Source organism: Xiphophorus maculatus, chromosome 23 (assembly GCF_002775205.1).
Source record: "Xiphophorus maculatus strain JP 163 A chromosome 23, X_maculatus-5.0-male, whole genome shotgun sequence".
Lineage (NCBI taxonomy): Eukaryota > Metazoa > Chordata > Actinopteri > Cyprinodontiformes > Poeciliidae > Xiphophorus > Xiphophorus maculatus.
Genome location: NC_036465.1, coordinates 25,256,227 through 25,271,923, shown reverse-complemented (window position 1 = coordinate 25,271,923; position 15,697 = coordinate 25,256,227). Strand labels below are relative to the sequence as shown.

Sequence of the window (15,697 nt, the reverse complement as noted above, 5' to 3'; positions counted from 1 at the left end):
GTTCACATTTACTAATGTTAAGGTAGAGTCCAGAGGCTCTAGAAAATTTCTCAACCGTAATAATTGCTAAAGAAACCTGAGAAGCGTCTTTTAAGAATAAAATGGTATCGTCGGCTAGTTGACTAACTATAATTTCTTTTTCAGCAATAGTGATACCTTTCATGGTTGAGTTGAATGAAATCTGAAAGTAACAGAGAGCAGATCAAAAAGAGGTTTGGGGAAACCGGGCAACCTTGTCTGACTCCTCGCTTTAGACCAAATCTGGGAGAGGTACCAGGATGAAGCTTGATTGAACAATTAGCATTTTTATACATGGTTTTGAATGCTGCACAAAAGTAAGGGCCAAAACCAAATGTCTCTAATGTTTGAAAAATAAAATTATGTTCAATGGTGTCAAAAGCTTTACGGAAATCTAAAAATAATACAAGGCTGTTATCATGGCACAAATCCGCATAGTCAATCAGATCCAACACTAGCCTGATGTTGTTAGCTGTATGTCTTTGTGTCATGAAACCATTTTGAGTTTCACCAATTATAAGGTTCACAACACTTTTCATCCTCATCGCAAAAAATTCGAGCTGGTATTTTATAGTCGTTGTTAAGAAGGCAGATCGGACGCCAGTTATCAATCAGAAGGGGGTCATTTCTAGGTTTGGGAATTAAAGTCAGAAGGCCTTGACACAGAGTGGGAGGAAGAGTTTGGTTATCGATGCTTTCTGCAAACAGCGGGTGGAGGAACGGGGCCAGTTATTCTGCAAAGGTGATGTAGGATTTAATTATTTATTGAGTTTTAGGTGCTTGATGGCAGACAGGCCTTCAGCAGGAGATAGGGGACTATGACATATATTTCTTTGTTCATCATTAATTGATTTAGTTTCAGTAAGATGTGTAAAGAAATTTTCAAATTTTGAATCTGGAAAGAAAGTAACGTTAAGTAAAACTGGTTGGTGCCAGTGACGACTTCCGGTTGCCGGAACCGGCAATTTCGCATCATGTGACTCGTGTGATGCGAAATTAGCGCTTCCGTCGCAGTTTTATCGCGATAAACAAATTTCAATACGGCAAAAAAAAAAAAAAAAACCCAGCAAAAAAGCAAACTTGGCACCGAAACTTTTTTCCCCCCCAAAATTGTTTCCTTTGAGCGAGTTTACTTTCTAAATTTGGAAACGCAGCTACCATCATTCAATACCAACAACTGCAAACACGTCACTGTCTTGTTCGCAGAGACACTGACGTGTGCGTGACTTCTTCTTCTTCTTATTTTTCTCCTTCTTCTTCTTCGTGTGAGAGGAGGGTGAGAGTGAAAGAAAGGAAGAAGAGCGAGTGAGAGAGCGATTGTATATTTTCTATCTTTGGTTTTTTCTCACTGTTTTTCACTGGGTGTTTATGTTACTTGTTTAGTTGTGATTTTGTGTCAGTTTGTCACGTTTTAAGGCGTTTTTTTGGGTTCGGGTGTGGCCATCAGGCATGGTGGTTGGTGGTGGGGCTTTCTTCATGCTGACACGGAAGAACGGCATCAAGGTGGGTGCGGCGTGGAGCGTCTCCGTGCAGCGTGGAGGAAGTGTGTTTGGCTGTGGGGGGAGGTGATCGGACCTGGGTCCATCAAGTCAGCAGCTTGAATGAGCGGTGCTGTCATTTTGTTTGTGGAGAAAGTGGAGCAGGCTCAACAGTTGGTGGAAGCGGGCGTTTCTGTGGATGGTTTGTTTCTGCAGGTTTCGCCGCTGACTTTACCTGCAACTAAGGTAACACTGTCAAACGTGCCTCCGCTCATAAGTGACGAGTTTTCGATTAAAGAGCTGTCTCGGCACGGGAAGGTGGTGTCACCAATTTAAAAAGTTCTGTCAGGGTGTAAATCACCTTTGTTGAAACACGTTGTCTCTCACAGGAGACAACTGTTCATGTTGTTATATCGACAAGATGAGGAACTTAATTTGCGCTTTCGTGTTAGATTAGATGATTTTGATTACATCTTGTTTGCTACGTCTTCTAACATGAAGTGTTTGGGTTGTGGTCAGGAGGGCCACGGGCCGGCCCCGCCGAGTTCAGCGAAGCAGCTGCCCGGTGCTGCTGAGCAGGTGGGGGCCCACCTGGTGAGGAGCCCGCAGAAGGTATGAAGGTTCAGTAGTGGACAGCGAGAAAACTTTGAAAATGAGTGGATGTGTGGGGAAGGATGAGAGCACAGTGTTGTGTGGTGATGGGGTGAATGATGGTGAGGGTGAAAGTGAAATGGGGGAGAGAGACGGTGTGCAGGGAGAGCAGGAGGAGGGTGAGGGGCGATGAAGAGCATTTAGTGTGTGGAGATCAGGGAGGGAGAGGAGAGGTGGAGGTAGATGGACAGAATGAAGGTTCAGGAAAGAACAGTGTTGAGTCGGTTTTTAGAGCTGGAATGGAGGGAGAGACAGGTGAGGCAGAGGAGGTGATGGAGTTGGAGGCTTCTACCCTGATTAAGAGGCGAAGCAAAAGGAGGAATGTGGTGGCTGCTGTGCAGATCAGCAAGCTGGCTGCAGAGAGGAAGGAGCTGTCGGACAGCAGCGACGCTGAGAGCTGGTTCTCTGACACCAGTGAGGTTTCTGTGTCTCAAACTAGCAGTAAAGAACCAAGATGCCCTGTAGAATCTTTTAGAACATTTTTACAGCAAACTAAAGGATTTAGAGGAATAAAAATCAAAAGTTATTTTCCTACTTTAAGATCATTTTATTTCTCAGCAAGATATCAAAGGAACAAAGAGGCATCAGGTTTATCGGATCAGGAAGTTTTTAGGTTAAAGAAAATAATGTCAGAAAACAATTTTGATCAGAATGATGTACAGTAGCACTTTAATATTTTTATAGGTTTTTGGTGTGTTGGTTTTACCCAATATGGATTCTTTTAAAGTAACATCTTTGAATCTTAACGGGGCGAGGGAAGCTGAAAAACGTGCTTTGATTTATCAAACATTGAACCAAAAGAGAATTGATGTCCTTTATCTACAAGAAACTCATTTAACTGAAGCAGACTGGGTCAGAGAGTGGAGGCCATTTTTTAAGCTACGCTCCTCCCAGAGTGCAGGGTGGGCTTCCTGTTCTCTAAAGCTTTCAGTCCAAACTCTACCGAAGTGGAACACGTCATTCAGGGGAGGAGTCTTTTAGTCAAAGCAAAGTTTGATCATTTTAACATGGTTTTTATTAATATTTATGCTCCCATTACCAATGCAGAGAAAAAGCGTTTTTTTGAAAAAAATGGGGAAAGGTTGGGTGATTGTGGGTCTGAGGATTATGTTTTTAAAGGCGGGGATTTTAATTGTACTGAAAACGAGTTTTTAGACCGTAATCATGCAGAGCCGCATCTGGCGGCCCAACATGCTCTGCGGCAGCTGGTCTCGTCTCACGGCCTGGTGGACGTATAGAGGAGGATGCATGCAGGCTCCAGGCAGCACACATGGTCCCACATTAAGGAAAACCGAATCTCTTTAGCTCGTCTTGATCGTATTTATTGTTTTAAACACCATTTTAACGTGTTTAAAACATGCCAGATTTTACCGGTGGCTTTTACGGATCACTCATTGCTTTTAGGTCATGTTTTTATCAGAAACATTTTCCCCAGAAGCGCTTACTGGCATTTTAACTCAGTTTTAACTTATGATCAAGGTTTTAAAGAGATTTTAAGTTATTGTTGGAATGGTTTTAGACGGAGGAAGTCTGATTGTACCTGTCCGAGACAGTGGTGGGACTATGTGAAAGTTCAAATAAAACTGCTGAGTCAGCAGCACACTCTCAATGTCACCAGTGACATCACCGGATCTATCAAAGATCTGGAGATGAACATCGTGGAATTAGAACAACTTAGTGAATCCACAGGAAATCAAGAGCACATTGAAGTTCTCAAATCTAAAAGGCTAGTTTCAGCAAACCTGCTGGAAAATAAAGTCCAAGGCGTAGTGGTCAGGTCCCGGATCCAGAACATCACGGAGATGGAGGCTCCATCTGGCTTTTTCTTCGGCTTGGAGAGGAAACACGGGCAGAGGAAGCTGATCCACTCTCTGCTGTCGGACACAGAGCAGCAACTGAGTGAACCAGGGCAGATCAGGAGGAGGGCTGTGGAGTTTTACCGTTCTCTGTTCCACTGTGAATACAAAGAGAACGAGAAACTGTTCAGGGAGTTCTGGAGTGAACTGCCCCAGGTCTCCGAGGAGACCAACACCGAGCTGGAGCGCCCCCTGGGGCTTCAGGAACTAAACACAGCCCTCCTCAACATGCAGGGCCAGAAGACTCCAGGCATTGACGGCTCACTGTGGAGTTCTACAAGGCCTACTGGGACATTCTGGCCCAAGACCTGCTCGATGTCTTCAAAGAGAGTCTGCACACTGTTCACTCCCTTTGTCTTGCCGCAGGGCAGTCATCACCTTGCTACCAAGAATAGAGAACCTGCAGGCTATCAAGAACTGGCGCCCTGTGTCCCTCCTCTGCACCGACTACAAGATTCTGTCCAAGGTTCTGGCCACGAGGCTGGGAAGAGCTATGGAGCAGGTCATCCACCGGGATCAGACCTATTGAGTCCCCAGCAGGTCCATGGTTAACATCTACCTAATTCGGGACGTTTTGGAGGTCTCTGGTTCATTATGTTTACAAACTGGCTTGATTTCACTGGATCATGAAAAGGCTTTTGACCGCGTTGAACACGGCTTCCTCTGGAAAACCATGAGGGCGTTTGGGTTCAGCGAGGGTCTAATTGCCAAGATCCAGGTGCTTTACAGTGACATTGAGAGTATGCTGAAGATCAACTGTGGATAGCCTGTTGTGCTCCTTTTAGGGTGTGTAGAGGCGTTAGACAGAGCTGCGCGCTCTCAGGGATGCTCCACTCACTCTCCCAGGAACCCCTCCTTCAGAAAATACGCTCGAGTGTTTATGGTTTGGTCTTACCTGGTTTTAAGAACAATATGGTTTTATCTGCCTACACTGACGATGTTGTTGTTTTTATAAAAGATCAGCAAGATGTCACTATTTCAACCCAGATCACAGAAAAGTTTTCTGTCTTGCCTGCTGCAAGGGTGAACTGGGGAAAGAGCGAAGCCCTGGCCGACGGCGAGTGGTCTGCTGGGCTCCCAGTTCTCCCTCCAGGTCTTGTATGGAAGAAAGACGGTTTTAAATATCTTGGTGTGTTTTTAGGCAGAAAAGACATTGTAAGTAAAAACTTGGAGAACGTCGAGCAAAAAATAACGAACAAGTTGGCAAAGTGGAAGTGGTTGCACTCCCAAATGTCATACCGGGGCAGGGTGCTGGTTTTAAATAATCTTATCGCTGTGGCGCAAGCTCTCCGTTTTAGACCCACCATCTGGTTTACCTGTAAAAATACAATCAGAGACGGTCAACTTCTTCTGGAACGGTCTACATTGGGGGCCACAGTCTGTTTTGTTTTTATCAAGAGAGGAGGGGGACCAGGGCCTTGTTCTTCTGACCAGCAGAACAGCAACATTTCATTTACAGTTTCTTCAGAAGTTCCTGACAGGATCTCCTGTGTGGAGGGATGTGGCCAGCTGCTGCTCTGTTTTTAACTGATTTTAGTCTTATAAGGTTAAAGGGGTTGCCTCAGTTTTATCAGAGTGTTTTTAAATCCTGTGCTTTTTTTAAACTGCGCAGATCGAAAACACAGAATTCTTTACTTTGGCTTTTACAAGAACCGCTAGTCTGTGGAGCAAGACTGGACCTCCGTGACAGCACCATGCCGGGCCTTTCTGAGGCGTTGTCCAGGTCCAGGACGGTGACCCTGCGGCGGTTGGTGCAGGTGGCTGGACCAGATTTTTCTAACGTCCAAGAGGCTGGCCCGCTGCTTGGGGTCCGGTCTGCCAGACTGGTGTGGCGCTTCCTGGAGCGGGTGAAGGAGCGGATGGCAGCTGAGGAGAGGCGACTCCTGCAGCTATCCATCACAGAAAAGTGCCTGCCTGACCCGAATGACCCGTTCCCAGATATGTTCCTGCATCCGGATTTTGAGGAGGACAGCGGTCCCCTGCTACACTTTACGGACTCAGGGATGGACTTATGCAAAACGAACCCAAAAGTACTGAACAAATGGTGTACAAAACTCCTGACCAAGAGAACTGTCCACAACAGAGCAGTGACTGTATGCAGTGACCAACTCGGAGGACAAAAACCTCAGTGGAGAACTTTATACCAGCCGCCAATAAAAAAACGGACTGGTGACCTGCAGTGGAGGATTCTTCACAGCGCCATCGCAACAAACTCGTTTTCATCGGTCGTCAGTCCTGGGGTTTTAAATGAGTGTCCTTTTTGCAAATTGTCTGAGAGTGTGTTTCACGTTTTTATGGATTGTGTACGGTTAAGTTAGTTTTTAAAAAATTTTAACAAGCATTTTTAACCTCTTTGGTTTGGTTTTTACCAATTCCGTTTTTATCAGTGGTGTACATTACAGTCAAACCTCTAGTTTTAAATCCCGGATTTTAAATGATTTCATTTACGAAGCAAAGATGGCTATTTATTTAACTCAAAGGGACAAAATGCAGGAAGCTGGACCTGAACTTGATGCGGTGGCTCTGTGGAAGGTTAACATCAAGGCCAGGATGAGGTTGGAGTTTTACTTCCACAGAGTCACCGGGGATCTGAAGGGTTTTTAGAAGAACTGTGGGGTTTGAAGAGTGTTTAGTGCACCATTTCTGATCGGGGAGAACTAAAATATAACAAACTGCTAATGTAAATATATATATATATATATATATATTTTTTAGTTTCCTTGTCCTGATTATGTAATGTTTTTTTATTGTTAAATTACTGCACAATAAATGTTTTGTTTAAAAAAATATATCTTCTTCTACTTTTTTGTTCAGCAGCACTTAGACGTCGCTGTTTTCTGCTAAAGTCTCCATGGAGACGCAAACAGGAGCGTATTTTCCACCGCAGCTGGCAGCTTAGCAGTGCGGACTGTCAGTGAATCAGGTGTGTTGCTGTAATTGCCACTTGCAAACGACAAAAAAAAAAAAAAAACAGAAGAAGAAAAGAAAATCTTCCAGGCGTTTTGACACAGTAAATTGAATAAACCCCAGAAGCAGGAACGCGTGAAGCTTACATTCCTTCTGGCCGCACGAAAACAAGCAGAAAACGAAACGGAACAAACAAATAAAACATCGAAACTGACACTGTTGATTGGGTGGACTCTCATTAACAGCCTGGAGAAGCCATCCAAGTGGATAGCTCTATACTTACACTTCTGCCCGCTGTAATCCCGTTAAACACGCGTGCAGCTAATAATTTGTGCGCACAGCAATTTTACTAAGTAACAAACAAACAACAAAGAGCCTGAAATCAATAGTTGCAGGATTGCGACGACACGAAGTTGCAGACGCCGTCCCCTCTGCGCAAAACACACTCTTTAGAAGTGGGGCCCCTCGCTTTAAAGCAACAGGTGAGCTCCGCGCGGCACCTCCCCTGTCTTTCCCCAGCGAGGCTCTCTAAATATAGAAATTATGCTCCGTGATAATTGGGGGCAGACAACAAAGCCAGCAATATTTCCACCCTCCTCCTCTTCCTCCTCCTCCACCGCCTCTTGTGTTGCTGCTGCTAAGTCGCATCTCCAGCTGGCAAACAGCAGGGCCCGACATCGGAGTCGCTGAGGGGAACACCTGCGTTGGCTGGCTGGGGCGGTGAAGATGGATGAGGAAGATCACTGACTTCCACACCTGTCCGTTTGTCCCACGCCGCATACGCCTTTGATACTTACGCACACACACACTCACACACCCACACACTCGCACTTGGTTCGTTTTCCTCGAGAGTCTGACGAGGCGCTGAAAGTCGGGGATCGTCCGTTTAAGTGTTTTTTTTTTTTTTTCTTCCTGTGAGAAGCAGTGGAAGACCACCTGTAGCAGGAGGAGGAGGAGTAATGTGGGGAACCAAACGAAAAGAAAGAAAAGAAAAGAAAAGAAAAGCAATATGAAAAGCAAAAACACCAGTTAAACAGGTGCCAAAAAGCACTTGTGGGCATCAGGTATCACAGGTCAGGATTTGCAGTGTTTAGAGAGAGATCACCCTGAAAATCGTCAAAGGGAACACCGGGGAGGTGGGGATGTGAGAGGGGGGGTGGTGTGTGTGTGTGTGTGTGTGTGTGTGTGAGGGGGGGGGGGGGTAAACACGCTTTGATTTGCACACTTTTCACAAGGTGTAACTCTAGACTTTGTCAGAGGGGGGGAAGAAAGAAGAAGAAGAAGAAGCAACAACAACACAAGGCTGTGATTAATGCAGGACTCATCAACTTGAAAAGCTGCAATAAAAACTGCGTTTTTTTCCCCCCTTCTTTTTAACAAGTAGTGAAAACAACTGTCCAAAAACACCAGACGCACCTCCACTCTCCCCCCTTCTATTTATATTTTTCTCTTTGCATGCTTAGACGATGGACGGGGGATGTCCAAGAGCGCTCGGGTTGTAATACACTCCTGAGTACTGCCATTAATCAACGGCAAGCCGCCGGAGCTGTGAGGTGTGTGCGGGTTGGGGAAACCCCCCCCCCCCCCCCCCCGGCCCATATCGAGACACCCCACTGACTCACAAAGTCACAGATCGCACACGGAGCTTTTCTGCCGTCAGCCGTGAAGGAAACCTGCGTGGAGAATGCGTGGCTCCTGCTGGGGGGAAAAAAAAATCGATGACAAATTCTGGAAAGTTTTCTCAGAAATGTAGATAACAAAAAGAGAGAGAGAGAGAGAGGCAAACATGGCCTACTTAAGAGTCTCATCTGCCTCTGCTTCCACTGTTTAATACGATGTGTCAACAAGTGGCGTCTAACCCGGTCACTTAATCCTTATCGCTTTGACCTCCACTTTTATTCATCTGCTTAACGCTGCAGAGCCTCAGTTAAAGGTCAGGTTTTATTTGGCCCCGATCGGCTGTGGCGCGGATTCTCCGGCCACAACTTTCTGCTTTGAAGTTTCTTTTTTTTTTTTTTTTTTTTTTTTTTACGTTCGCGCCGAGTCTGTCGGCATAACAGCGTCCATAAAGAAAGACAACACTGATCTCGTAAGCGGGTTTACATGTTTAAACTCTGAAAGTCAAAGTCAACCACTAAAACAGAGAGAGGGGGAGGAGGTTTTTTTTTTTTTTTTTTTTTTTTTAAAAAGTCTGTTAAAAGTTAAAAGGTTTGGTATTTTGACAACAGTGTCAATTCCAGACTAGAGGGCAAACAGTGAAAAGAAAAGAAAAAAATAAAATAAAATTTCTGGTCTAAATGGAGGCTTCTGGTCAGAAAAATTTGTTTAAGTCATTTATTTATTTTTTACTTCAGACACTTTCAAAAGACACAGGCCAGTTTTTTGGGGTCACGTTGTACTAATTAAACAGTTATGGTTTGAAATCCTCCCACATCAGAATTTGCTTGTTTAACTGACAAAGTGCTACAAGGGGAAGAAAAATGCCACATATATTTTATCTGCTGCTCATCTCCAGCCGTCAGCGTTTCAATTGACCGTGTAATTGCGCGAATTGGATTTACGAAAAATAAATTTGCTTAATGGAAATACGGCAATTGAAAAAGAAAAACAACAAAAAACAACCTTATTATTGTTGATAAAGTTTTTGCACTAGGACGAGGTGGCTGTATTGAAATGAGTGTATTTTGCGAAATTGAATTAGAAATGATTATTTTCTTCCCGCATCACAAGAGTCGCATGATCAACAGCCGGATGTTACTACAGGAGAAAACCACGAAGAAGAAGTAGACGACAAGAAGTGGTAGGAGGATAATGGCGCTGGGTGTTTTTTTTTTTTTAATCTCTTGGACAAACTTATTCACTTGTGATCTTGATTGAGTTTCTTATTTAATGTAAACACGGCAACTGTTCCCCCCTCCCAGCCCCCATTGACAAAGTTTTACACACATTTGTCATGGAAACGCAGCTAATTGGAAACAAGCGGGGCTCACCATGGACAGGTCTACAGCCCAACATGGGTCAGACAAATATGTATGCACATTTAGAGAGACATGTCTTGTTCTTGTAATGTGGGAGGAAGTCAGAGTACCTGGTGTATATATATATATATATATATATATATATATATATATATATACATATATATATATAATGTATAAACATTGGCATTTAGTTTACAGATAAAAATGAATGCATTGTGTATTTGGTAATCAGCCTGTAATACAAACTGCCTTCAGACATGGCCATACTTGGTAAGATGTTAAATCTCGACGTAAATCCAGCCGCGTTGTGAAGGCCTCAAAGGTTTGTCAGGGAACACTAGTGAACAAAAAGCCTCACGAACATCAACAAATACAGGTTAGATAGGTCAGGGAGAAAGACGTGGAGGAGTTTAAAACAAGGCCGGTGTTATAAGGCAACAGCCAAGTATGTGAATCCCCAAAGAGTGATGTTTAATCCTTCAACCGACAATGGAAAAGAGGGTAACAAAGCATGGTTGTTAGCCTGAGCTAACAGGCTGAGTGAAGGGCCTGCATCAGGGAATCATCTGGGATGCAAACTGCAAATAAAATACTAAAAAAAAAAAAGAAAAGTTGAATAGTGTGGCATGCTTTTGAATTCAACTCCTTTTACTTCAATACACCTGAACAAAATCCAATGCATTTAATTTGCCTTCAGAAAACTCCAAAGCCATATAAAGAGCTCACCAATGCGTACTTTGCATTATATTCCCGGTATCAGGCTACATGCTAAGGCTGCAAAAAGTTGAGTTTTTGAAAGTTTCCTTTAAGCCATCAATACAGCTTAAAGTCCTTTTATTCAGGTGCCAGAGAAGGAGGTGTAGGAATGGTAGTAATGCAGCACTTTCCCCCCTCCCTCACTTGTTGCTGAGCACTGGTGGTCAGCTGGCAGAAAAAGAATGCTGCCACATCATTTCCTCATAAAAAAAAAAGTTGACTGGAAATATTTGCAATTTGTGAAAACCACAGTCATGGTGAAGCCTAAAATGACGACTCCCGTCACTCCGTTGCAGTTTTCATACTGACGGCGTTTAGCACGATTAGCACGTTTACTTGAAAAAAGTAATTAGGCGTGTGTTTGTTTCATGCTTTTTATTACACCTGAAAGATTTGTCACATTATTTTCAAGGTCGGAAGAATAATTCTGTTTTAAAATTTGCACTAATAAATCGATTTGGATCATTTTTTTGGTAAATATTGTGATAGTGTTTAATTTTTACTCGGTGTTGTATCGTGGCGTCCCTATCTGATGCGTTACAATAGCATGGCCATAATTACTAATTAAAAAAAGACATACAATTAAAAGCTGGGAGAGAGTACATGTCAAATTGGCAGAGATTTTCAAAAAGTTTTACAATTTGGATGAAATTACATAGCATCACTGGGTATCACTCTATCACTTTATACCTATTTTTCAGGTATAAAGATCAAAAAAATATATAGCGACTCCGTCTTTATATAGCTGACATGGTTCCAAGTGGGGATTGTTTTTCTTTTCTATATGGCGTGATTCTACCTGTAAAAATATATTCTCCAATAAATAAATATATAAAGATAAATATGTGTGTCTAAAAAAAAAGAAAAAAAAAAAAAAGAATAAATAGACTTTTACACTTTTCAAAATGTCTCGACACAGGTCTGAAATAAAAAAAACCAAAAACGAATTCCTTCAAAGTCCTTCTCAACCAACGGCAGGTTCTCGCTCGAAGAAAAGGATCGCCAGGCAAATCCGCGGTGGGACTCCTGGGCTCCGCTTCCCTGCTCGTCCCCCCTGGACTCATCTTGGGACGGGACGCTCCGGCCTCCAGAACAAACGAGCCCCTCATGCCGAGGCATTCTAGCCTGTCTTCGTGGCCGCTGAGAGATGGCCACTGTGCATTCCTACAAGATGCCCCCTCCTTCCCCTTCTCCCCCCCACCCCCCACCCCTGGTGCCTGTCATGGTCCGCCATGCCTGCGCCCGGCATCGTCTCGGCCTCGCTTTTGTTTTTGCTTCTTTTTTGTTACTATTTCGCTCCCTGCCGAACAGGGGCGTTAAAGCAGCTACTCCCCGATCCGGGACTTTGGCGTCTCAACTGTGTCCCAGGATATCCTTATACAGTTCTGGCACTCTCTCTGGGTCCACGGGCCTGGGCAGGAAGTGTGTGAATTTCTGGTGCCGTCGGGATTTCGTCCCGTCCCTTGGAGTCCCGTCTTTGTTTAAGGCCACAAAGTAACGCGTCCCTTTGTCCCCGTGTTTGTAGAGGTTGGACGAGTAGGTGTTGTACCAGTTTTCCTCAAACTGCTCCCTGAAGACGCATTCGGCTGTGAGCTTTTCCTAAAAAGAAACAAACAAACAAACAGACAGACAGACAGACAGACAAAACAAAAAAAAGCAGAGGTTTTGTCTCAGTAAAAACAAACCAAACTCCTGTTACGGCTCTTTAAAGGGGTGAAAACGGGGGGAAAAAGGGTCATAAAGAGTTTATGGGTCTCTATGAATTGCAAACATCTATTTATTTCTGGTAATTTAGGTCAATTTCCAAACTCAAATAAAAAAAAAGAAGGTTTCAACACAGAAATATTATGCCTGGGTCAAGTCATGGCCTCCGTAGTCATGGAGACGAGACAGTTGTTCAGCAGACAGTCCCTCCAAAAGTAGGGACGCTGAAAAATGTCATTGGTACGGCTGCTAGCTGGTCACAAAGTGTCCTTACCAAAAATAAATAAATATATATACAGTACAGACCAAAAGTTTGGACACACCTTCTAATTCAGTAATCACAGCAAAAGGTTGCTACTTTGAAGAAACTAGAATATAAGGGGTATTTTCAGTTGTTTTACACTTTGTTGTTTAGTGCATATTTCCACATGTGTTATTCATAGTTTTGATGCCTTCAGTGTGAATCTACAATGTCAATAATCATGAAAATAAAGGAAACTCATTGAATTAAAAGGTGTGTCCAAACTTTTGGTCTGTACTGTATATATCAATGGAAAGTTGAGTGGAAGGAAAAACTGTGCTAGAAAAAGGTGCACAAGCTTTGAGAGGACTGTGAATCAAAGCCCATTCAAGTGTTTTTCTTGAAAATAAGGACTGCAAATGCAATACTTATTACGATTCACATGTACTTTATGGTCTCTGACGTGCACTACAACCATTCAAATAATAATTATTACAATCATTTAAACATCCAACAGTCACGCCTCTCAACAGATGGAGGAATATATAGGTGAATTCTTCAACATCAAATGTCTCTATGCGACACAAAAATGCAGCTGGAAGGCGAATGTGTTCAAACTTGGCGTAAGGCGGAAACCAATATTCAAGTTTAAAGAGTATCGTCATTATAAAACATTTCTGTTTAATTGCATCTCACGTTTTCTCGGCAGAAGGAAGAATTTCTGATTTCAAGTTCAAGATATGAAAAGTCATCCTCACTTTCCTTTTTTTTTTGTTTTTGTCAACATTCATCCAAGGAGACGCGGTACTTACAGAGCCATAGAGCTCCCCTTTGTCGTTCATCCCCAGGTAAAGCCCGCTGTCCACTCCTTTTATGCTTATCAGTCCCACAGCGAGGCTTATGAATTCCAAAATACCTGCAGAAGAATAACACAGTTGTTCTGCGCATGATCAAAGAAGCTCGGAAAAATCTGGTTTCAGCTGCGACTCCTCTGACTGAATCCGGTCAGAATATTCCCGCGGCTTGTTTGTGTTTTCGTTAGTTTTACGTGGCTAAAATTGGAACCTGTCGTCTACGTGATTGGATTATACCGACTCGATCGACTAGAACAGAAAAGTGTCGCGTAAAGAGTCCTGACTGACGTTTGACCGTGAACTACAGCGCTCTGAAAACGCCGATATGGATTTGAATATTTACCATGGCGACTGTGGTCCTTTCGGGTCCCCTGCACCGTGCCGTCCGGAAGTATTTCCAGATGAAACCCCGTCCTGCAGTACAGCTGCCGCCTCCTCAGAATGCCCTTTAAGTGCTTCAGATCCGGCGTGGTCGGCAGGTACCGCCTGTCCCCGGGGGCGAGGTGGGGCTCCCCCAGCAGAGTCGGCCCGTACCCGGGAGGCGTGAGAACGAAATGGGAGCCGACGTGAACGACGCCGTCGATGCCGTGCAGGACGCCTCCAACTTCCCCGAGAGTGGCGGCTGCCATCGCTTCAGGGGCGGGGGGGTGGAGGGGTAAAGTTCAGCAGGTCCAGTGGGAGCGCTCTGGCGTAGCGGCGGACCGGGATGCCGCCTATTGCATGTTTGTGTCCTCCGTTACTTAGCGCACGTACCCCCGCGGCGGCGCGGGGAAAACACTCGCCGCTTCCCCTCCGCCGCAGAGAGAGTTGGTCGGATGGAGGCGGGCTGCAGTCAGCGGCCGTCGGCGCTCATGTTTGGACACCTGTCCGCAGCGTCGGCCGGCGGTACGCCTCGGAGGAAGCGGTCGGTGCTGGCTGCAGGTGAAGCAATCCCTGGAGGTCTGAGCTCAAAGTGGCTGGGTTGGTGAGGCAGGTGTAAAAACCACAGCGCTAGTGATGGGCGTGCCCTGGCAGGCGATTTTTAACCCCCCCTTCTCCTGAGGCACGGAGCAGAAGAGACACGGGAGATATGGGAGGAAAAAACACAGCTGCTTAAATTTGTACCAAGCATCGACATTAGTTTAGGACTCAACCAACACTCTGTTCTTGTACAGAAGAAGATTGGGGCCACAGGGGTGAAAAAAACCAAAAGGATTCTGAGCTTATTCTGAATTCTGAGAAGAAAAATCTCAGCAAATTATAAAATAATCAAAAATATATTTGATTCTAAAGCTTTAACTCTCCAAGAGTCATCATGTTCTGCAACTTTGTTTGTTTGTGACCCTTATTTTTGCCATAAAGTGAAACTAGTCGATTTGGAAAGTCTGTTTTACAAAAGTGTCCTGGGATGGATATCCAGCAGCAAAACCAGATGAAAACAAGACAATTTCAAACACGACTCTAACAAAAACAAATCACATAAAACATCTACAGTCAGTGGTTTCTGTCCCTTTGTGATTCTAGAGCCCTTTGAAACTATTCAATGAAACCGTAGCCTCAGTCATTAGATCCTTCTGCAATTGGTTCCAGTAATGAGGTGCGGGATATTTAAAGGCTTTCTGTCCTGGTCTTTGGTTCACAGAGAGAAACAACATCTTGGAAATGAATCTGTAACCACTTGAACTCGTTTGGATGTATAAGTGTGAAGATACTGAGGCGACTGACTTTAGTCAGACCGTCCGACAGCTGAGTGGAGTTGACAATAGTGAGTTAGCCCTTTAAGATATGATGTTCTGTAATAAAAAAAAAAACAATGGACCAACGCAAGCAGGTGGTGCTGAAACTTTGCTCTGTGACTTCCATTCTTCCTCTAGAATCTAGTAAAGATATTAAATATAAACATGATTTAAAACACAAAAAGTGGGAATTGGGGGGGAGAGATCTGAATCTCACCTCATTTTTAAGCTGAATCCTGGTACAAGACATAAAAAGCCTTAAAATTAATATTTGAATAAATATATCCAAACTCACAAACTATGTTTCATAGAAGTTACCTGGAGTGTAGAATAACCCTATCCAGATTTGACCAGTCATGCTTTGTAGTTTTTCCATCCTGGATCATGTTCAAAGCAGCAAAAAAGCCTTTAAATTCAGAACATTATCATTCAATTTAGTCCATTTTCTTAATTACTTTTTTGCCATGTTTGTAATTATTTAGTTTGTTTTACCACAATGAGACAATAAATAAAGATTAAAGAAAAAAATATATACA

At 43.8% G+C, this 15,697-nt stretch overlaps 1 protein-coding gene across 1 annotated transcript; it reads right to left on the bottom strand.

The window, feature by feature from the left end:
• Positions 1–11,865: 11,865 nt before the first annotated feature.
• Positions 11,866–15,658, bottom strand: LOC102228479 (fibroblast growth factor 20-like). Its single transcript, XM_005810933.2, has 3 exons — positions 13,790–15,658; positions 13,405–13,508; positions 11,866–12,246 (listed from the first exon to the last, which is right to left on the bottom strand). The coding sequence occupies exons 1-3, from the start codon at positions 14,073–14,075 to the stop codon at positions 12,001–12,003; spliced, it is 636 nt and encodes a 211-aa protein (XP_005810990.1). The 5' UTR covers positions 14,076–15,658; the 3' UTR covers positions 11,866–12,000.
• Between the last annotated feature and the right edge of the window lie 39 nt (positions 15,659–15,697).

Excerpts from the sequence above, each read along its gene's own strand:
- LOC102228479 (XM_005810933.2), bottom strand. The coding sequence starts at position 14,075 with ATGGCAGCCGCCACTCTCGGGGAAGTTGGAGGCGTCCTGCACGGCATC. Across the intron at positions 13,509-13,789 it reads AAAGGACCACAGTCGCCATG|GTATTTTGGAATTCATAAGC; the intron begins GTAAATATTCAA and ends ATTCTTCTGCAG. Across the intron at positions 12,247-13,404 it reads AAGGGGAGCTCTATGGCTCT|GAAAAGCTCACAGCCGAATG; the intron begins GTAAGTACCGCG and ends GTTTCTTTTTAG.